The 23,331-nt window shown below is 33.0% G+C and overlaps 2 protein-coding genes across 3 annotated transcripts; both read left to right on the top strand.

Annotated features, from left to right (window-relative positions):
- The first annotated feature begins 320 nt into the window (after positions 1-320).
- MRL7-L (Thioredoxin superfamily protein) lies at positions 321-3,303 on the top strand. Its single transcript, XM_078325985.1, has 4 exons — positions 321-1,324; positions 1,846-1,927; positions 2,245-2,359; positions 2,958-3,303. The coding sequence occupies exons 1-4, from the start codon at positions 627-629 to the stop codon at positions 3,077-3,079; spliced, it is 1,017 nt and encodes a 338-aa protein (XP_078182111.1). The 5' UTR covers positions 321-626; the 3' UTR covers positions 3,080-3,303.
- Positions 3,304-5,062: 1,759 nt separating this feature from the next.
- On the top strand, positions 5,063-9,641 carry LOC144575708 (uncharacterized). 2 transcript variants are annotated; one of them, XM_078325946.1, is made up of 6 exons: positions 5,063-5,308; positions 6,037-6,135; positions 6,307-6,505; positions 8,090-8,166; positions 8,782-8,895; positions 9,076-9,641. In XM_078325946.1, the coding sequence occupies exons 1-6, from the start codon at positions 5,246-5,248 to the stop codon at positions 9,235-9,237; spliced, it is 714 nt and encodes a 237-aa protein (XP_078182072.1). In that variant the 5' UTR covers positions 5,063-5,245; the 3' UTR covers positions 9,238-9,641. The 2 variants fall into 2 exon arrangements, with proteins under 2 accessions (XP_078182072.1, XP_078182073.1); XM_078325947.1 differs by having other exon boundaries at positions 9,006-9,143.
- The last annotated feature ends 13,690 nt before the right edge of the window (positions 9,642-23,331 follow it).

The following is a 23,331-nucleotide window of genomic DNA, read 5'->3' on the forward strand; positions in this document are numbered from 1 at the left end:
TTTTTTTTATTTTTTTGCCAAAACTGAATATTTCCCTAGATTTTATGTGTCCGGAGCTCCACATCTCAACGCGTAACAGATAATATGTAACATACTAGCGGGTTTGGTCGACTCGTTTCGTAAAGAATCACAGAGTATGTTAATCAAAGAACAGTGTGTGGGCTGCAGGGTGTGAGAGGTTCCAAATCCAATCCGTATCCTCTGAGATATGGCAATAAATTGAGGAAGGGATTTGGAAAACGCAGCTTCGAACTGAATTAGCCTGAATTCTTACTAGATTCACTTCGAACCTGAATTCTTATCAAACATTCCAGAGTCTAAGAGAAATGTTCTGTTACCACATTTGATATGGACTCCTATTAATCTACAACCGCAGATCATATAAGGCCTGGCCCAATTTCTTAAAATCTCACCGATAAGAAGCCGGGTATTCGAGTACTGTGTTAGTGTTACCTTTTTCGCAGTTTAGAGTTTAGCTTTGGTCTCTTCAGTTCTTCATAGTTCATACTATCATTATCTTACTAGATTGAATCCTTGTTTTGTTTCTCGTTTCTAATCTTTAGATTGATTGGATATCCACAAAGATAAATTTCCTTCACAGTGATTTCACCTTTTGTTTATTTTACATGGCGCTGCACATACAGACGCCCATGACCTGTTCGACAAAATGCTTAACAGAGAGAACCTATTTCAAAACCTCTCCTATCTGTCTACCCATCCTTTCTTTTGGACCAAGGAGACCCGGCCACTCAATATCAAGCAGCTTCAAGTTTAGTTCGTTCAAATCCAGGCAGAACTCGTCTCGAATAAATACCAGTATAAAAGCATCAAAAGCCTTCGACCTGGTACGTGGTAATAACTATGAAGAGGACTCAGATACTGATACCGACTCAGACAATGATAGTGACCAAGAAAGCCCATTGTTAACTGACAAAAGATTAAGAGAAGAAATGAGGGCAAAAATACGAGAAATGCTTGATCAGGCCCCACCTGTCAACATAGAGACCGATGAAGCAAAGAGAAAACAAAAGATAAGTAGCTTACTTAAAGATTATAATCTTGTGGTGGATGAAGAGGATCCTAATTGGCCAGAAGAGCATGATGAGGGATGGGGTTTTAGTTTGGACCAATGTTTCAATAAAATTCAAATTAAGAATAATGAAAGGGACGATGATGATGAAGGTTATGATAGTCATGAAGACATAGAATGGCAGGATGATGATTATATAAAGCCGATAAAAGAGATCACTGCCAAAGAATGGGAGGCTACTGTCTTTATTGATTTCAACCCTCTTGTTATACTGGTTCATAACCGTTACAGAAGGTCTGTGTTAGTTCTCTTTTTGGAAATTATCATGTTTATTCTTGCAAATAATAGCATAACACATGTATAATTAACCCTCTACTAAAAAAGGGAGAATCCAAATGCATTACAAGAGTGGATCCAAATTTTTTTTTGGGTCCTTGTTAGATAAAGTTGGGATAGAAGTGTAATTTGGTTAAGTTTGAAAATATTGTTGTGTAAAGGTGGTAATTTCCAAGTTCTGTATGAGCTCACATTTCTTGTTACCAAGGTTTATAATATTTAACTGTTTCAGTCGGTGCACAGGAGTTTGACCGCATTAATATTTTACAAGTTGTAACCAAAGATTTTAAATATGTACTGACATCAAAGGGGTCCGGTAAAGCACCTGTACTTTCGAGAAAGTACAAATAAACTGAGTGAACCCACATTCTAAACCCTATCAAGTGCCTAATACCCTTTTTTTTTTTGGAGTGCCTAAATATATTTACTTCCCTTTCAGTTTTTTAACTGTAGATTAACCTAACTATACTTGGTCTTAGGCCTAGAGAAAATGACAAGGCAAGAACGGAGATAGTAAAAGCAATAGAAATGTTCTGGCAGTCTGGTCTCCCTTCTCCAAGAGTACGCAATTTTTATTTAATTTCAATACAATTAGTAGGAAATCCTGCTACACGGTTTGGCTTCAATACCTGCATCTGACCCAGTAGTCACAATATCTCAATCTGAAGCCAGGCAAAAAATAAATAAATAACGTAGATAGTAATATAGGATAAAATTATTTAAAATAATGTAAAGTGTAGAATATCCTTGGTTCATATAACTCTTGCATATCAGCTGTATTCTGACTGGTACGTAGCAGTTGTATGCCACTGTTGGCATTATTATTCTGGTCAAGTAAGTTTACTCACTCTATTTGCATCTGTGGTTTGACATGGCAGTGTGTAGGAATAGATGCTTTTATGGAGGACGAACTGGTGAAGGCTTTGAAAATAACTAATTATCCTGAAATTATCTTCACCAAAAATGGGAAGATACTTCATCGGGACATAGGAGGTACATTTTACAAACTACTAAGTCAGACAGTCATGGATTCAGTCGGGTTACATTTTGATTTAACTACTATCTATGTATATGTCATTGTTATATCATTGCAAAGTAAGTGCTATATTTTTGTGTTTACTTACATAATGTGTAGGCTAATTCTGAGAGTCTGTCAATAGAAAACAGATTCAATCACAAACTTTTATTTTAAACAAAGCTGCATTAAAAAGAGAAAACCTATCTGATCCTTCCCACTTTTACTTGACATGTAAATGAAAAGGTTCAACCGCTTCAAGGGGACACATTGTCTGTTCAGTTACCAGTTCATGACATGAGGCTGTTTCTCACCCTTGAATTTTTTTTTACCTTTTTCTGCATAAAACAACTGTTGAGGGTTTTTTTATCTCATTAAAGTCTGGTTTTACTATTTATGATCTGACTGGTACATACACCATCATGTCTCATATAAAAATCCTTATACAGGGGTAGAATTTGTAAAATTTTGTTAACTAGCCTAATTACAAGCTACCTTTATTAACTTCCAAACTAATTTAATTGCAAGCCACCTTTATCAACTGCTAACCTTTCTTTTTGATATTCTGGTACTCAGTGGTACGGACTGCACAAGAGTGGTCAGAAATGATGGCTTTTTTCTATTACAAGGCGAGCAGGCCTTCATTCCTTGACAAAAGTGCCGGTCAGAACCAAGAAAAGATTCCATCACTATCATAAGACACGGTATTTATAGGAAGCTAGATTCATTGCCAATTTTGATTTTCCTTTAATGTCAGTATACATAACTTGTTTGAGACTAAAGACTTGGTTGTTGTTGTTGCTGCCAGTGTAATAGTTGTACAAATGTTAGATTGTAATTGGTATATACAATATGCTTTTGTTTCAAGAGAAGTTTTCTATCTAGAATTGAACGTTTACAGTTGGAATAGGAAGCTCTTATAAGTTATGATTGAAGTACCTTTAGAAGTGTAATGTGTTTACACTTCAGCTTGTCATTATGTGTGGAAGTTTGGAATATTAGATAGTTCTGATGAGAACAATGAACAATACTTTTGAAGGGGTGGATATAAATAAAGCAAGGCATTCTTTTTTGTTTCTTGCAAGTTATTAGGGAGCTTGGCACAAGTTTTCGAATTCAGATCCAGTGAAGTAACCCATTTTTTGGGTTTTAGATTGGGATCATCCGATTCGAATCCGTGATAATCTATCTCAAGTGGAGCGCACACATCTCGAGCGACCGATTCGCTCAAGCAATGAATTTGAATCGGACGGTCCCAATCTGAAACCCAAAAATTGGGTTACTTTAGGGAATCCAGACCCAGACATGACGTAATTTTAGCCCAAAAAGAGATTTCAAAATTTGGAAATTACGAGATTTTGGATTTGTAATTCGGATATAATTATAAATAAATTAAAAATTATTTATTTTCTTATAATGTATATAATACATTAAAATTTTGAAGCTGAAAGAAAAATAGAATTCTACGTATGAGTATTCGCTAATAATTTTTTTTTTTGAAAATATGTATTCGCTAATAATTTGGAACAAAGGGAATAAGGGATACTGAGAACTTTTTAACCAGTGTTGTAAAAAACGTATAATTCGCCGAATAGTTGTTGGTGATTAGCAAACCTTCGTAATTTTTCTCAATTAATCAGCTTATTATTTCCGATTATAACCAATTATTTCGAATTATTCTCAATTAATTGGGTAAATTTCGCTGTAGGTCCCTAAACTTTGGTATTTGTCACGAATTGGTCACTCAAGTTTGATTTGTCCCTTTTGAGTCACTCAACTTTGTTATTTGTTCCAATCAAGTCCCTTTGTCATTTTCCATCCAAAATTTTAACGGAATATTCCTATTCCGTCCAAAAAATTAACGGAATATACTCATTCCATCCAAAACATTAACGGAATGAGCATATTCCATCCAAAATACTAACGGAATTAGCATATTCCGTTAAAATTTTGGATGGAAAAGGACAGAGGGACTTGATTGGGACAAATAACAAAGTTGAGTGACTCAAAAGGGACAAATCAAACTTGAGTGACCAATTCGTGATAAATACCAAAGTTTAGTGACCTACAGCGAAATTTACCCCAATTAATTACTTGATGGTACTTATACCGCACACCGTTATTTACAAAACTGTTTTTTTAGCTAATACGAGTATTCGCTTTATTATCTATCAGCAACATTGGGGATACGGTGTGTGCGCTATAATTTTTAAAAGGATACGGATACAAGATCATATTTAACATAGCTGTGCAACGGAGCCACGTTTACGTCCTTCTGTGCAGAGTGACATATAAATTATTCGGTTTCGATTTGGCGAGATTAAAAATTTGTGATTCAGAAATAATTTGAATATAATTCAGAAATGATTTGAAATTATTCGGATAAAAAATCTCAATTCTACAAGGGAGCAAAAAATAAAAAATAATAATAATAATTGTTCTGGGAAAAATTCAGAAAAATTTGTGAATAATTCATAAAATTCAGGAAAAGTTCGTAAAATTCGTGAATTATTCGGGTTTAATTCGGTCAAAGTTCGGTCAACCGAATAATTTAACATTTGGTTAGACATCACCCAAAAAAAATTATTCGGATATAATTCGGATATCACGTAACTGTGCTTCTGTGTCACCGAGTCACTCGCTATTTTAAGGTACCACACGGAGTCAATAACCCGTTAGGTCACAGCGGATCTAACTCTGTTCTCAATATCAGGTCTCGCCGTCTCGACCCTTCCTTGTCGACCTGATGTGCAATTCTCTTCCTTTCCCACCAAATTTGCAGATACTAAAGCGCGCGAAAAAGCCCAAGGAGAGAATCACTAATCCTCATAGTATCGTAGACTACCCACAGATTTTCGATCGAAATGAATCCTAGTCGGCACCGTAGAGTATCTCTCAAGGCGCACCATCCCAAATGGAAAGAGCAGGTGGTATTTCGATTCCTAGTTTAGACCCTTCAGATTTTTTAAGCTGGCGAAGGAAGAAAGTTTTTTGATTTGACCTTTAAAGTGTGTTTCTGTTCTTGTTTGGTGTAATTTAAGTGGAAATTATGAAGATGAAACAGTAATTTTGAATTACTGGTATTCAATTTTGTAAACCTAGGACATAAGATGGTTGTCAAACAAAGAATTATCGGTATACAAAGATAGCAATTTGGTACTTATTTAAGTACCAATGCTTTTGATCCGAAGGAAGAGGCTTCGTTTCCTTTATTTCCACTGTGGCCCTGTATTTTGAAGTGAGTAATATCTCATACCCCCAATTCACAGAAACCCTGTATAATCTGTTGTCATTAGCAGCAGTGGGATATTAAAGCTGCAATTAATATAGTTTCCTATACTAAGAGAGAACTAGAGGTGTAGTTCTGAATTTCCAACAAGAGTTGGTGATGCATTGGTGTCGATATAATTGCTTAATAGTGTGGATACCCATAGTAATACTCCCGTCAGATATAACCACCTTAGTCATTTTTTTATCCTCGCCTTTAAAACAAATTATTGTAGTTAAATTAGTTTGTGTTTTCCTTTTTCTTGACTAAACTAGTTTATGATTCCATAATATATTCTTGTTTGGATATATGGCCTCTTTGTATGATATGATACACTGTGTTGCTTACATGTATTAGGTGACATCATATTTACCTTAATTTCTGCAGCTTCGGCAAAACTGCCTTAAGAGAGTACAAAAAGAAAGAGAGAAACTTCTACAGAAAATTAGGGGTCAAGGTGATAAACCTTTACCTTTACAACAAGAGGTAACTCACAAAAGTGTCATTAATTAATTTATGTTAAGCTCCCTATTTTGTTATTAGTTATCATACCGGCCAGTACAAATCCCAACTGACACATTAGGGAAGTTGTAACCCCATAATAGCTTAATTTATATTATAGCTAATAAAACCCCAATAATACAAATTATTTGTCAGGATAAAATGGATTCAACAGTGCGAAATATAGTTTCTGAAGAGATCCAGAAAATGGAAGCATTACCATTAAATGAAAAAGAAAATGACCAAATATGGGAACACGAGGATCAATTTGGGAATGTAACAGAGAGTGAAGAGGCATTGATAGAAATGGAGAGACTTCTTTATCAAGAGCTTAGAGAAGAATTGATCAGGAGAGGTCAGACATCTTTTCTCCATTTTTATGTTACTTTCTGGTCCTGTTGACTTGGTAGTATCTAGCTCCATAAATTAGCATTTAAAAAAAAGATAGATTTTTATCTTGAGAGATGCAAATTTTGGATGTCACCGATCGAGAAACTAAGCCTCAATTAGTCTTTCCTCAATTTACGATTTTACCCCCTGTCATGTAATATCAGTGAATTTAGCCCTGGATCCATCTTCCACTGTGCAATTGTGTGCAATTGTGTCAGTGTGCCTCAGTTTATCCTTAATTGGGAAACTATGCAATTGTCAAGTCTGATTTTTATGTCTTTTTTTTCTAAAAAAAAAAAAAAAAAGTCTGACAGTGGCTGTCAAACATGTACAGCTTTCAGTTCTGCATACAATGACACTAAGCTAATCTTGTCAACACAACAACTAAACTATAGAATAACAAAATAAAACATCTGCTTGCCACATCCCTCTTGCCTTCAAGCTGCTGCCTATACCCCTTGCCCCCTAACATAATTTGCACCATAACTTTGCCTCTTGAATCGCCCATCCTGCTATCATCTCAGGCCTCAAAAATTCTCTTGCGAAGATCTTTGCATTGCGTTGCTTCCATATAGCCCAGAAAATTGCAACTATACCAGCTGCATGCTCCCTTATTTCTGGTGCATTTGTGACCTGTGCCCTATGCGTAGAGAGGTCCCAGTGTTCTGTATTGAATCTCCAAGTACCAGAAACCTGCTCCTCTGTGTTCTTTTAGCATGAAACCAAACCTGAGACGCATATGGACACTCAAAGAATAAATGCATTGCCGTTTCCAGGGAACAAGCATCACATAGATCACACAGATGACAATGATCACAATTGCTACGTGCCATTACATCACACGTTAAAAATCTTCCTTTGAGTAACAGATAAATAAAAATCCTGACTGTCTCTGGGCACTTGAGTTTCCAAATCGATCTATGCCTCCATTTGACTTTGCCTACACCTGAGAACATGGCATATGTTGATTTTGCGGAGTAGACCCCTGATTGTTCCCAAATCCAATTAATCTGATCCTCATCCAAAGTAAAATGAGATTGGGGTAGAGGCTGAACCTGTGGTGCGATATCATGCAAAATTTCCATGGCATCTCTAAATGATATTCTCTGATGTGTTGGCCGCGCCACCCCCCTGTCCGTGGTTCGAAGAGGTCTATCCCCCCATGTATCATACCAAAATGAGATAGTGGTGCCCTGTTCGATCTTCCATCTTGTGCACCAATGAAACAGATGCTTGATCTTTTGGGGTCTGTCTGTTTCATTTCCCCCCCACAAAAATTATCTTCGAATCTGATCCATCCATGTAATTACCCACTGTGGCAAGGTGAAACATGCCATATATTAGATTGGGATTGCGGAGAGCACCGATTTAACACCAATTTCTTCTTCCAACCCTCTAATCTCTTTTCTAAGTTTCCAATCAGTGGTAGTCTGATTTTTATGTCAGTTTTGTAATTAGACACACAAGGGAAAATTGGTTGAGTAGCAACACTATTTGTTAGTCTTCGTTTGCTTTGTAAAATATCTAACTTTTAACTGGTATTCTTAAGAGCTGGAGTTTCTAGAAGAAGTGGATGCCTACCTGGAAGAACAAGCTTTTGAGCACATGCAATTAAATGAAAATCAGGTAGAAAAAAGTTGACAAAATTTCAACTTAAAAACGAGTTTTATGTACTGAAGCTTGTGAGTACAGCCTCAGATGAAACTTTAGATTATAGTGTACTGCCATAATTGGGTCCATAAATTGATGTGTGTGTGTGTTTTTTTTTTAAAAAAAAAAAAAAAAGAAAGGTCTAGGCCTCATTAAACTGAAACCTGTTGAATTACAAAACAGGATTTGTTCTTAACTGCTATCTACTCAGCAGCATATGTCAATACCCTAACACTGAAGCCTACATGGCTTGATCCACAGTACCAAAATAAAAGCATCTAAAATCAACCACAAACAATTCATTGTGCACACACAAGCTAGCAGGAGATAACAAGCTCCACTTAACAGGGCTGAAGAAAGATTATGACAAAACATAAAAAGCAAAGTAGTCCACTTCATGCACTATTATCAGTAACCCACTCAACCATCTGATATATGGTTCCTAAGTGTTGATATCGGTAAGGCATCCAATTTATCCTTGCACGGTATAGTAGTCTGGCATAATAATTCCTGATTAATAGTCTGAAGAGCTTTGAAAGTTTCTTTAATTTTACAAAGCATTGTTCAAACCTCATTTGCTTGAACTTTTAGGGGGTAGAAAACAAAGTATGGTGTCCTGTCTGTAAAAAAGGAGGGCTAAAAGAGGCGCATAATCTCATCTATTGTACCTGCTGCAACATGCGACTGGACATTGGAGATGATAAGGTAGGCTTTGTTCATGAAACTAAATTTCTTTTACATTCATTCTTTCATTTGCATTACATTCTTTCAATTATCTTCTGTATTTGTGAAAACTATACCTAAAATTTTCCTAGTTGATGAATCTCCTTTTACTGGTGGATTGTAGAAAGTTTTCCTTATAGAGTTTGACATTGGTGTGTTTAGGTTAATCTTGAGTTCTTGCGGGAGCGGTTGGCAGAAGTGCATATGGTACATCTAGATAGAGGGTGCAAGTCAACACCCAAGTTTTGTGTGGAAACAAATTTTGGATTGACTGCATTATGCATCAAATGCGAAGTATGCTGCACATTTGAGGTTGTATTTTAATGATGTGTGATATTTAAATCAGAGAAGATCATGACCATAACCAAAGTTGGTTTTTTCCTACTTCATGTATTTTGTTGTGACTAATTGAACTTTTTTGAGTAATATCACAGTAGGGAAAGCAGGAGTCCAAATCCTCTGCATTACCTCACCATCTGAGTTTGAACCTGGCTCCGATTAGATTTCGGGCTAATCCAGCTCAATCTTGTAATGCACGGGGCCTTTAAAATCCGTAGTAATGTATAGCGAACGGACCAGATACAAACTCAAATGGTGATGTACCTTAGGTGATATGGTTTAGGGGAAGCAGTATTGTTTCTGTTTACTTGAGCAGCATTCTTTTCAATGCATCTTCTTGTTTGTTGGCACTTTAAACCCATAATAGTATCTCTATTATGTTTTTTTTATTGGTTGAATGATGATTTTTGTGCATAATTCTTCTATTTAATAATTCTGGAAAATTGGTGACTAGATTCTGCGAATTATTATATGATGAATACTGGGAAATTAGTAATAATATCAACTTGCTGCATCAAGCATGCATGGAGTATTGATGCAGATCAAAGTGTGGAGTATTTCATAATTTTATTATTGTTGCAGCTCATACTTTGTTCTTTCTTCCCTTCTGTCTGGACCAGTTTTTAACGGACTTTGAACCATGGTAGAGATTTGGAGCATAGATATTATCAGTGTTGTTTTGACTTCATGTTTCATGCAAGACACAAAATATAGAGCTAAAATGAAAATATGTATAATTTGTACGAAGTCAAAACAACATTGTCAATATTTTTATCCGGAATTTGTTCCGTTTACATTCTCTCGGTATTCTTGTTTTGAAGTGGAAAATTGCCTGTGTGCCAAATCACACTTGCAGACTCTGACTTTTGGTATACCAAATTGTTTAAATATCGTTGCTTGGTTGGCATTAGACAGGATTCATCTTTTCTTTTTCTTCTCACTTTTATAAACTTGCTATCTAACAAACAGTTAATATAATCGTGTTATTACCTCAAAAGTAGTTAATGTATTCTAGGAGTTTTGTCTGGGAAGCATAATTTTTTTTATTTTATAGAAGTTATTCTTGCATGTATTTTTGCATTTCTTTCTACATAAGATAGTATATATACTAAACAAGTAAATTTTTTATATCTAAATATACAAAAAAATATATCTCATATACAAAGTGTTAATTACTTCTCTGTTTTTGGATAATAATAAGGAATTTTTACTTGAATGCTTTGTTCAACAAGTAATACATGCAACTATCAGATAACATAAAATATAAACATGTTTTAAAAAATATATATAAATAGAGCATAGAGGGCAAGTAAAGCATGCCGCTAAGGAAGCACAATTATCATTTCAATTTTATAGAACTGTTGTTATTAAGTTTGAAACTTTACAGGAGAATTTATGTTAATTTTTATAGTGAATATTGAGTACTTGCAAATTATGCACAACTAGGGGTGTCAACAGCTACGATATGGGTCGGATGGAGGCATTTTTATATCCGTATCCGTTATGATAATGAAAAAAAAAATTTACCTTTATCCATATTTTCGAATACGGCACGGGTCGGATAAACAGATAAAAAAATGCTATTGACATTTCGATTTGTGTTTTTGATAAAATATTTTTCAAAATAAGAAAAAAAAGAAAAAAATAATAATTAATACAACTCATTTGTATTATGAAAATTTAATAAAATACAAAATTTTATTGTATCATGTATCATCTTCATACAAATATATATCTATATCTATATTTTTATTTTTAAAAATTATCTTATACAAAAACGGATAAAATAACGAAAAAATTTCGTTACTCTTATTCATACCGATAAGTTAACCAAAAAAAAAAAAAATCTTAATCTTACCGTATTTCGGACAAAGTGACAAGATACCCGAATTATACCCGTTTAATTCTTTTTTTGGGTGATGCCGAACCGAACACCGAATTATTCGGTTGACCGAACTTTGACCGAATTAAACCCGAATAATTCCTGAATTTTACGAATTATTCACGAATTTTTCCTGAATTTTTCCAAGAACAATTATTTTTTTGGTTTTTTATTTTTTTTGCTCCCTTGCAGGAATGAGATTTCTGATCCGGATAATTCCGAATCATTCCCGAATTATACCCGAATTATACCCGAATTATACCCGAATCACGAATTTTTGATCTTGCCGAATCGAATCCGAATAATTCATTTGTCACTATGATTTCGGATACCATACAAATAGAATAAACAAATAAAAAGATGCCATTGACATCTCTATAAACAACTCATGATAAGAAGTTACCACTGCGTAGCGCAGTTGGTAAAGACACCCCACTCTCCTTTGAGAGATGTGGGTTCGATCCCAGCCAAAGGCCGGAAGATATGTGAGTGTGTGGGGCCTACGGGCATATCTCAAAAAAAAAAAACTCATGATAAGAAGGCCGACAAGACAAACCATTTGCGCTTCCGTTTCATGCAAAACTGAGGTTTAAATTTGGATAGAGGCAAGTCAACAGGAACAAAATTCAAGTCATGTTTGTTATTTTCGAAAGGGAATTAAACCCTGACAAACCAACTACCGTATGTCAGACACAACCTAAGATAAGTGTCGCCTCAAATCTTTTTGACTTTACTAGGAAAACAATTTCAAAATATTTTTCCGCGGCCATCAATCATGTTTGCTTCTACAAAGTCTAATAAGCATGGTTTTTTAATTGCATCATAACAGCATCCCAATTATTGATATACGTGGGTGGCGTAGCCATGATTTTTATCAAACATAAATAAAAAATAAATTATTAAAATATAGTTATTAATTTTTTTTTTAATAAAAATTTAAAATTGTCAATGCACCCTTTTTTAAAAATAATTTTTTTTCTAAATAATTTGATACAAAAATCAAGTTAAAATTATTATTTTTTTACTATAGTTTGTGATTAAGATAATTTTTATGATAGTTAAAAAAAAATGGATTCATTGGATGCTAAAATTGTCAAATAGCAAGGCATAATAGTCTAAAATTCTGAAATTGAATGTTAAGGCCCAAATAATTTCTAGATGTTCCTGGTTATATGTGAACCAATTTTTTTTCTAAATAATTTGATACAAAAATCAGGTTAAAATTATTATTTTTTTACTTTAGTTTGTGATTAAGATAATTTTTATGATAGTTTAGAAAAAAAAATGGATTCATTGTATATTAAAATTGTCAAATAGCAAGGCACAATGGTTTAAAACTCTGAAATTGAATGTTAGGGTTCAAATAATTTCTAGATGCTCTTGGTTCTCTATGAACTAATATTTTTTTCTATTTTTATGCGTAATGGGCTAATACACTCAGTCTATTTATAAAGAAGTATCAAATTATCTTTCTTCTCCAAAGAGCCTCCATTTACTTTTCTTCCAAATCAACAAAACTCAGTTTTGTTAAATTCAAAATTGACACAAAAAAAACCGAATCAAGCCACAACTAAAAGATAATTGCGGCAGGGGTAGGCAATGGACCGAAATAGAGGTAGGCAAGACCTAGTTTTATACAAATGTATAGGTAATTTCAAAATCTAGAGGTAGGCAGTTGCCTATCCCTGATCCATGCTAGCTCCGCCTCTGTATGTGGGTAAATATCATTTTCGTACAAATAATCTCTTTATATATATATATATATAGAGGTTGGCTAAGATTAAAGTGGTAGTTCCTGAGCTTTGGTGCTACCAATTCGTTTTTCAATTTTCAAAGTTCAAAACGTCGATCTGAACCGTTCAAGTTGTTCTCCATATTAAATTGTGCTTGGAGACCAAATTTTACATTTTTCTGAATATTTTTACTATTTATTAAGCCAATTTGAAAACAGCTGATCCAACGGTGACTTTTGATTTTACCGTTTTGTTAAGCCACTGTTGGATCAGCGATTTTCAAAGTGGCTTAATAAATAGTAAAAAAAATCAGAAAAATGTAAAATTTGGTCTCCAAACACAATTTAATATGAAGAACAACTTGAACGGTTCAGATCGATGTTTTGAACTTTGAAAATTGAAAAACGAATTGGTAGCACCAAAGCTCAGGAACTACCACTTTGATCTTAGCCAACCTCTATATATATATATATATATATATATATATGCGCGCAAGATCTTTTGTTAATTCAGAAGTGCTGCATAGAATAGTTACGAAGAAAATAAATAATAATATATAATTTTTGTGCATTCGGTTGGAACTGGTAGGTTAACATATAATATAGAACTTGTGGTTTGTAACTTGAAACTTGGAATTCCAATTAGTCAAAAGAGGGGGAAGGGGGTCTCTCCTCTAGAAAAGCTAATTAATTTCAACTTTAATATTTACCTGCCTCGTAAGAAATTAACGGAAAATTGAGTGCACGTTCTTGTCTATGATCCTAATTAAGTTGTCAAACATGTTGATAATTTAGGTGCAGTAATATTTTGGTCAAATGTGGTCTGATCGCATCTAATAAAAAAGAAGAAGAAGAAGAAGGTATAATATGCTTTTGAACATTTTAAAAGTGACAATCAAAACAGAGTGAGTCTATGGTACTATGCATATTACGATTTGGCACCGTGCTACGGCTCTATATTCGAGTTTTCAAATCCTAATGGTCGATCCGAACCGTTCATCTTGTTCTCCATATTAATATGTGTTTGGAGACCAAATTTTACATTTTTTGAAATTTGTTTACTATTTTTTTAGATTTATTGAAAATCACTGTTTTTGGATGGTCCAGAATTTTCAGATCAAGTGATTTTCTAAATATCTAAAAAAATAGTAAACAAATTTCAAAAAATATAAAATTTGGTCTCCAAGCAGATATTAATATGGAGAACAAGATGAACGGTTCGGATCGACCGTTTGGATTTTGAAAACTCGAATATTGAGCCGTAGCATAGATGCCACTATGCTATCCATAACACCCCAGCCTAACTCTATGTATATGTATATATGTATATATGTCTATGTGTATATGTGTATATGTGTATATGTATATGTATATATGTATATGTATAGATGTATATGTATATATGTATATATGTATGTATGTATGTATATATGGAGTAGAACTAGGGTGCTCTTAAGCTCACCAAAGTTTTGGTGAGCTTAACTCTAAAACTTATCAAATCGATTTCAAATGACGAATCTGAACCGTTGAAACCCGCCTACCTTATATGTGATGCATCTACATATGAAATTTTTAAACATTCGAATTAATTTAGTATAAAGTCAAGCGGTCAAAATTAGAAGGTTAATAAATTAATTTTAGTGCATTCATTTTTGAACGTTTTTTGACTGCTTGACTTTATACTAAATTAATTCGAATGTTTAAAAATTTCACATGTAGATGCATCACACGTAAGGTAGGCGGGTTTCAACGGTTCGAATTTGTCATTTGAAATCGATTTAATAAGTTTTAGAGTTAAGCTCACCAAAACTTTGGTGAGCTTAAGAGCACCCTAGTTCTACTCTGTATATATGTATATATGTATATGTGTATATGTGTATATGTATGTGTATATGTGTATATGTGTATATGTATGTATATATATATATGTATATGTATATATGTATATATTATACATATATTATAAAAACCGGAAAAAAAGAAAAAGATCAACAAACTGTCAGAGCTTGGAAATTTTTGAATAATGGCCAAGTCTTTCATTATTGTTATATTTAGACTTGTGATATCTAACTGACAAATAAAATCAAAGTTATAAAGAGTTACGACATCACTTCATAAATTTATCAAATGTCTTATTTTTTTGGCATACACTCTAAACAAGAAAACTTTTTTTTTCACAAAATTATTTAAATCAAAATACTCATATCTCTAAAAAAAAAAAAAAAAAAGAGGAGACCGCCCGTGGGGGGGGTTTGGTCCCCTAGGAGACCGCCCGTGGGCTAGGCGGTTTGTTTATTTACTGGGCTGCCCGTGGGCCAGGCGGTTAGCTTATTTTTGAAAAAAAAATAGAATGCAGGATTATTTTTAAAATTAACTTTTTCTTTTGGAGTATTAATAAAAATGACCGGCATTTGAATCCTCCTCATAATCTATATAAAGCATCACCGCATCATATATAATTAACCTACAAAAATTATTTAAATTTCAACATTAAGGCGTTACGATTGAACTAGCCAATTAAATTGTTCTTTCTTCGGAGCAGCCTACAATCCTTTATGGTTTCAGATCCAAATCAAAAGACAATTTAAGAAACATAATTTCCTTTTCTTTAATGCTTTCTAATCAGGGGTGCATCTACTGTAGCACATGGGGGGCAGCCGCTCCCCTGGATTTCGAGTTTTAGTGGTGATCTATTGGTACCAATCGACTTTGCCCCTCTCTGAAATTTTTTTTGCCCCCTCTAGATGTTTGATTTGTAATTCGGGTTAAATTTAGTGTTAAAATAAAAAATAAATTTATTAAATTATGATTGGTAATATTAATTATAAGTTATAGTATCAGAAATTATAAGTCAGGATATTGGAAAATATAAGTCAAAACATTATTTTTTTATTGAGTATCCAATTAGTTAATGAGTTTAAATCCGATTCGATATTTTTTTGCCTCTCCCTGATAAAAATCCTGGATCCGCCTCTATTTTTATCCACAAGAATCTAGTATCGGAATTTCAAACTTACGACTTCCCACACAACTCTCAATTTAATGCTTTCATTTTGAATTTGTGAATTCTACCATGATTTGTTTTCCAACATAAACTTTCTTCCAAAACAATTGTACATATTGTTTACGAGAATATTTGTTTATTTTAAGCGAAAACTTTTCTTTTAACCTCTCATTGCTTGCTGGTTCTATGCAACATCATTAATTAATATCTAATAATTTAGTGATGATCAACCTTTGATCTAGTGACAAGGATATATGATTCTCATGTAAAAGATTATGGGTTCGAAACTTATAAAGTGAAATTTTTTTTTCTGTAATATAAATAAAAATTTGAAAAAAAAAATCTAATAATTTAGTAATTTACTTTAAAAAACTAAAATAGGTAATTTGTTAGTAGCATCACCTCAATCAAAACAACATATATTAGCTAGACCATATTTTTTTTAAAGAGAATGAAAATCAAGCCATTCAATTATCTAATATATAAAAACAATTTCTATTTAGAATTTTAATTTACGATCTCTCATAAAAAAATATTGTCTTTTATATCAGAATAAATATGAGTTCTCATAAACTAAAACAATAATTATATATTAATAATATTATACAAAATATGAAACCCTATTTTACATTTTCTTTTCTCTGTATCTAAGCTTTCAAAAAAAATTTGAGTAAGAAATAGGAGTCAAGCTCCTATTTTATTAACTGCAATTGGTTACAATCATTTAAAGGGTTTTAAGAAGGTACCATAGTGTGGATTTACATATGAATAAAAAAAAAAATAGAGAAAACAAACAAGAAAACAAAAAAGAAAATAGTAAAGAAAGAGAAAAATAACAAAGTACATGAAACAACAAATAAAAAGGTTAATTTCTTTTTGTATATAATTTTTCATTCTTCATTCTTCATTATTCAAAAAGTGCCACTAAATTTTCTTAGTTTGGAAATAATATTTCCTTAGTTTGAAAATTGGACTATTAAACAAACGGTTTGCATGGAACATTCTCTTTTCACTAAAATATCTGACTCGTCAATCATTCTATGATGTATTTTCGCATAAATTTTAATTTGGTAGTTGGCACCTGGCAAGCTTATCTTACTTCATCAAGAAATTAATACATTTTTTGGTTACGTATAGATATAGAATCCGAAAGTCGCACCTAGTGAAAGAAAAATTTATGAAAGCAATTTAAAAAATTTTGTTTTTTGAAAGAGAAGTTATTTTCGAAAACTTGAAAAGTAATTATTGCCCCTCTTTGCATGGAATTTAGGTACCAATCGTCCGATTTAATCTAAAAAATAATAAAAAAATTCCACATTATTCACACTTTTTTTCTTCACCTATACATTCATATGTTTTTTATTTAAAAAAAAAAACAATATTATACTTAACAAAATATTAGTATCTTACATTACTAGGATTAAAAGTTTCAAAGATGTTAATTTTTGTCAATCAATAAAGGTTTTAACTTAATTTATTTATAATTTTTTTTAAATGATAGGCACTTTGTATTTATATATGGACATTTTTGGGTTCAGATATGACTAATTTTTATTATAAGTATAAACACTTTTAGAATGTAGATAAAAGATACAAATTATAAGATGCAAGAACAATTATTTTCTATAAAATGTTTTTAATAATAATAATAATAATAATAATAATAATAATAATAATAATAATAATAACTTAATCCATGACATGACACAACTTGCTCAATATCATGGCACGCCCCCTAGAGTCAAATATACTAATATATATATATATATACACACACTAGTATCGTGCCTGTGCGTTGCAACGGGTTATATTATAAACGAACATTGAAAAAAATTTCATACAAAATGACATATTTTCATAAAAAAAAAAAATAGACAAAATGACAAATTACATTTTCATAAATTACAAGCTTTTCTAGAGAAAATCAAGAAAATAATATAAATTGTATAATGTTTTGGGTTAAGTTTCTCAATTTTGTTTCTTTGTCATCCTTATAAAGATCACCCCACCACCATGAGAATGGAAAGTAATTTATCTTTTCCGACTTGTGGAGAAAGTCAAGAATATGATCTAAATCTTTGTCTTAAATTTCTTACATCTTGCTTAATTATTTCGGCTAAAGCTAGGGCAAGCCCTCTGTGTTGTTATCTTTTTGCACATTTGAAATAACAACTATTTGATAATTATTTCTTATTTGCACACCGATCTGTGGATCGAGTTGCACATTTGCAATCCAATCATTTTAATTTAATTTATATTAATTAATTCCTCCACTAAGTTATGTTTTTATTAGTTTCTAGATCTAACTGATATTATTTAGATCAAAATTTATTACGAATAGCATATGGATCAAGATATTTACATTTCCTCCCAACTTTGTACTCAAACCGTTAAACCATTAAACTCACTGCATAATTTATAATTGTGATCATATGCCTAACTTTTATTATGAGTTTTGTTTTGCTTGAACCATAACTATGATGATAATTTTCATATATATTAAAAAAAACCACACAAGTATTCAAAACATTATTTATAGTTCTTCTTCAGAAAAGTTTGAAAAATTAAAAAAAATCAACTTTGACAAACTAAATTAAACCTACACATATAAAATGTAAAAAACAAATTCAATTATAACATATTCATATAGCGTGTTTTTTATTTTATTTTGACATATAAAAGCTTACATCTAAAAAAAAAAACTTGCATTCGCATCTTGCATTGCACACTTCATAATCATCTTCATGTGCGTGACTTTAATTATTAAGTTCTTTGCTCGAACCGTCATTTATTTGTTAAGTTCCGGTTTTGAACTTTTGATGAATCCATCATCAGTAAATAAATGATTTAATAATAAATAGAAACTAACATTGATATTTTTTATTTTTATTTTCGATTTATTACTTGTGTGTTCAAGATTTATGATCTAACTATATTTTTTTTTATTGTTTTATTGCTTCTTGTACTTCATATATAACTAAATGAATTTCAAGTAGCAACTATTAGTCACCAATCAGCCATGAATAGAAAATCAAAATTTAAAATAACCTAAATATTTATTTAATTAATGATCGATGCTCAAGTTTTTGTCTAAAAAGAGGTTTTTTTAACGCTCAGCAAATATCTACATGAGATTCAAATGCATTTTAGATTATTTTGTTTGCATAATCATTTGGTTAACACATAAAATTATTAATTATTTGGTGCTATTATGTTAATTTTAGAATGAAATTTGGTCTTAGTTTTGAAACGATTATGTGATAATATCTTATATTGTCATTCAATTTTAATTACGAAGTGAAAATATTATGAATTTTGTAAAATTAAAATTAATATTAATTGACTTAGACTGAAATATAATAATGAAATACTACCTAGCTTGCCAAATAATATATTGGCAGTCATAATCGTGAAAGGCCATAGGAAATTATATTTCTTAATTAGTTATTACCATAAAAGTGCCAATCTAATTGTTTTTGGGTAGTGAATATTTATTAAAGATTTTGAATTTAGATAGAAATGGAAGGTGGAGCCGGTTCAATTGGAAAGGGAGAAATAAGGAAAGAAAGAAATAAGGAAACAGAGAATTATATCGCTATATTTCAGAATATGTTTAATTTTAATTGTAATGTATTGTGTGGCAGTACGTGTGACGAGTATTTTTTTAGTTAAATTTAGACTTCTACACATTATTAAGATACATTTAATCAAAAGAAGAGAGATTATGTGATTGGAGGGCTGAGATTATATCCGAAATTTCATCTTTCAATCGTAGCCGTTGGCGGATCAAACACCCAACGTGATTAATAATAGAATGGAGATATATGAGATGAGCTACGATGAGCCATGAAGTAAAATACATTTGTACTTGACGCCGTATTTTCATTTTGAAAGTCCAAACGAGGGATTTGAACCGTTAGATGTGATCTCCATATTGAAATGTGCTTGGAGACCAAATTTTACATTTTTTGGAATTTTTTTACTATTTATTAAGCAATTTTGAAAATTGCTGTTTTGCTATGAACAATAAAAAAACAGTAAAAATTTCTGAAACCATCGGATCAGCGATTTTCAAAATTTCTTAATAAATAGTAAAAATTTTCCAAAAAATATAAAATTTGGTCTCCAAGCACATTTCAATATGAAGATCATGTTGAGCGGTTCAGATCGGTTGTTTGGAGTTTTAAAATAAAAATATAGTGCCATGGAGCACCAACTCATTTTACTCCATGGCTCACCATAGCCCATCTCTCTCTCTCTCTCTCTATATATATATATATATATATTTATTTATATATATATATAGAGGAGGGATCAAGTTACAACATTTTTTGAGTTACAACAAGTTACAACAAGCATTTTCTACATTTTGAAAGTCCAAATCGTCGATCCAAATCGTTAGATGTGATATCTACAATAAAATGTGCTTGGAGACCAAATTTTACATTTTTTGGAATTTTTTTACTATTTATTAAGATGGGTACAAAAACTAGTTAAATTCAGACCATTAAATTTTGTACCCATCTTAATAAATAGTAAAAAAAAATCCAAAAAATATAAAATTTGATCTCCAAGCACATTTTATTGTAGAGATCACATCTAACGGTTTGGATTGACGATTTAGACTTTCAAAATGTAGAAAATGCTTGTTGTAACTCAAAAATATTGTAACTTGATCCCTCCTCATATATATATATTAATCTTGAACTTTTTTTTGGGGGGGTTGAAAGTCCGTAGGCGATTGCATTGATCCAACGATTTACAAGGTAGCTATTACATAGGTTTGTTGTCTAAATTAAAAAGCATGAAACCTATACATTGAGCTACTTGTAAAATCATTTAATTTGCTATGTCAGAAAATAATAAATACGTGAAGCCAGAGAATGCGAATTGGTCTATTCGCGCCCGATTAGCAAGTAGGTGGGCCTTTCGATTTTCTTCTCTGGGAATGTAGACACAACAATAATTTTTGAGTTGCATATGATATGTAACCCTTCCTTAAGGACGAAACATCTTCTTCTTTCCAAAATCGACACTGCCCAAAGGAATGTGCAGCTGAGAGGCACTGAATCAAATTAGACCGGGACGGTCATCACTCAGAGAGGAAGAAGGAGAGGGCATTGAATCAAACCAGACCGAGACAGTCACCACTCAGCTGAAAAAGGCACTGAATCAAACCGGACCGAGAACTGAATCAACCGGACCGAGAACTGAATCAACCGGACCGAGAACTGAATCAACAGAACCGGGATAGTCACCACTCAGAGAGGAGAAAAAAAGAAAGAAGAAGAGGAAAGAGAGGAGGAAGGAGACAACTCTTTGCAATCTCATCATCGGCATCAACCATAAAGTATGTACCTTATTCACATATATATAGTTATAATAGATAAAGAGAAGAGACAAGAAGGAGATCGATGCTACCAAGTATCGTCACGAAGCAGGGAAAGGTGGTCTCCAGCGCAATCCGAGGTCGGAGGAAGTGGAGAGGAGAAATCCATATCGCTGCCGACGGATCGTGATGAGGACGACGGAGTAAAACGAGGCGGAGTAAATGAGCCACGACTAGATCCAAAGTGGAAGCGTCGGCTCAATGGAAACGAGGTGACAGTAGTTTATGAAGCGTCACCTCGAAAGGAGAACCTTGTCAGGTTGTCGGCTTGGCTCGAAAGAAGGACCTCGTCAGCTCGGTGCGAAAAGAGAACCTCCTCAGTAAGTGGACAGGGTGAGGGGCAGCGGGCCGGAGGCGGGTGGCGGGTGGCGCCTCCGACTCTCAAAACGGCAGACCTAACCCTAGCTCTCTTTTTCTTTTTCTTTTTCTTTTTCGTTTCTGAAGCGAATAGCGTAGCTATAGTGGAAGCTATCATACATAGCATTTTTTTCTTTTCAAATTTTATATTCTATATTTTTACTAATTATCAACATAATCAATATTGGTGAATTGAGATAAGAACTAAATAACAACTAATCTGAGTCTATACTTTTTATCAATTACGCAAATAAGAAGGAAAAAAAAAATCTAAAAAGTAACATTATTTAATAGTTCATAATTCATAGTATTACATATTATAATAGATAGCAATTAATTTTATAAGGTAAAGGAAGTCAGTATACATATTTAAACATTTTATATATTATAATAATAATTAAAATTAGCTTTCAACTGAAACGAAAGATAATAATTTTATAAATGAATACTATGTGAAGAGCAATTAAAAGGAAGAATTAATATTTGAATATTTCTCAATATAGAATGAGAGAATAAATCACAAATAAAAATAGAAGCACATAGTTTGGTTTAGCATACTTATCGTAGAAGACCATGTAGCATTAGAAATAGGAATAGAAGTACAGAAGCCTGTTACGTTACGAAATTTTTACAATTAAATTCAAATGAATTAAAAGCAAGAATCAAGTTAATTGTGCTAGCAAAATGGAAGTTAAAACCTTAATTTAGGTTCCTCTAATTAAGTAAGTTAAGTGTGAATCGAAACCGCGTCGAAATTTCGAGAATTTGAGACTTTACAGGCTCACTGCGTCCGCACTGGTAGGTGACTGCGGGTGACTGACCCGCACTGACTTCTGTTTTCCTTAAATTGCCTTTGAAATTTCTGTGAGTGCGGATGAGGCCACCCGCACTCATGATTTTCTGTGTTGAACTGAAATTGGCTTAAGTCGAAATATGCAGATGTGCATAGAAAGTCGTTTTGAGTCGGCTTAAGTCGGCCCAAGAGCGACAAAAGAAATATGCAGATGTGCATAGAAGACCGTTGGAGTTTCAAGAAGGGGATCATGTGTGGCTTCGAGTGTCACCCGTCAGGGGTGTACATCGATTTGGCGTATCCGGCAAGTTGAGTCCTAGGTACATTGGACCGTTTCAGATTTTGAGGCGAATGGGACCGGTGGCATATGAGCTTGCATTGCCACCAGCATTGGACCGAGTTCATCCGGTGTTTCATGTGTCACAATTGCGCCGATACGTACGAGATCCATCTCATTGCATTGATCACTCGGACCTGCATGTCCAAGGTGACTTGTCCTATCAAGAAGAGCCAATGCAGATATTGGACCGAAAAGAACAGCAACTTCGGAGCAAAACGATTAAGCTTGTCCTGGTCAAATGGGGACGCCATTCGACTAAGGAAGCAACGTGGGAACATGAGGAAACCATTCGTGAGAAGTACCCGGAACTATTCAACGACCAAGGTACGCAATTTAGTTCAGAGGACTGAACTCTATTTTAAGGGGGGGGAGAAATGTTACGTTATGAAATTTTTACAATTAAATTCGAATGATTTAAAAGAAAGAATCGATAAATCATGTTAATAAAATGGAAGTTTAAACGTTAATTAAGGTTCCCCTAAATAAGTAAGTTAATTGTGAATTGAAACCGCGTCGAAATTTCGAGATTTCGGAATTTTATAGCCCCAGTGCGGATTAGGTTGACCGCAGTGCGGGTGGAAG

Source organism: Carex rostrata, chromosome 24 (assembly GCF_964058835.1).
Source record: "Carex rostrata chromosome 24, lpCarRost1.2, whole genome shotgun sequence".
Lineage (NCBI taxonomy): Eukaryota > Viridiplantae > Streptophyta > Magnoliopsida > Poales > Cyperaceae > Carex > Carex rostrata.

Coding starts and splice junctions, on each gene's coding strand:
- LOC144575708 (XM_078325946.1), top strand. CDS start 5,246: ATGAATCCTAGTCGGCACCGTAGAGTATCTCTCAAGGCGCACCATCCC. Junction 5,309..6,036: donor ATCCCAAATGGAAAGAGCAG/GTGGTATTTCGA, acceptor TAATTTCTGCAG/CTTCGGCAAAACTGCCTTAA. Junction 8,896..9,075: donor TGGACATTGGAGATGATAAG/GTAGGCTTTGTT, acceptor TGGTGTGTTTAG/GTTAATCTTGAGTTCTTGCG.
- MRL7-L (XM_078325985.1), top strand. CDS start 627: ATGGCGCTGCACATACAGACGCCCATGACCTGTTCGACAAAATGCTTA. Junction 1,325..1,845: donor GTTCATAACCGTTACAGAAG/GTCTGTGTTAGT, acceptor ACTTGGTCTTAG/GCCTAGAGAAAATGACAAGG. Junction 2,360..2,957: donor ACTTCATCGGGACATAGGAG/GTACATTTTACA, acceptor TCTGGTACTCAG/TGGTACGGACTGCACAAGAG.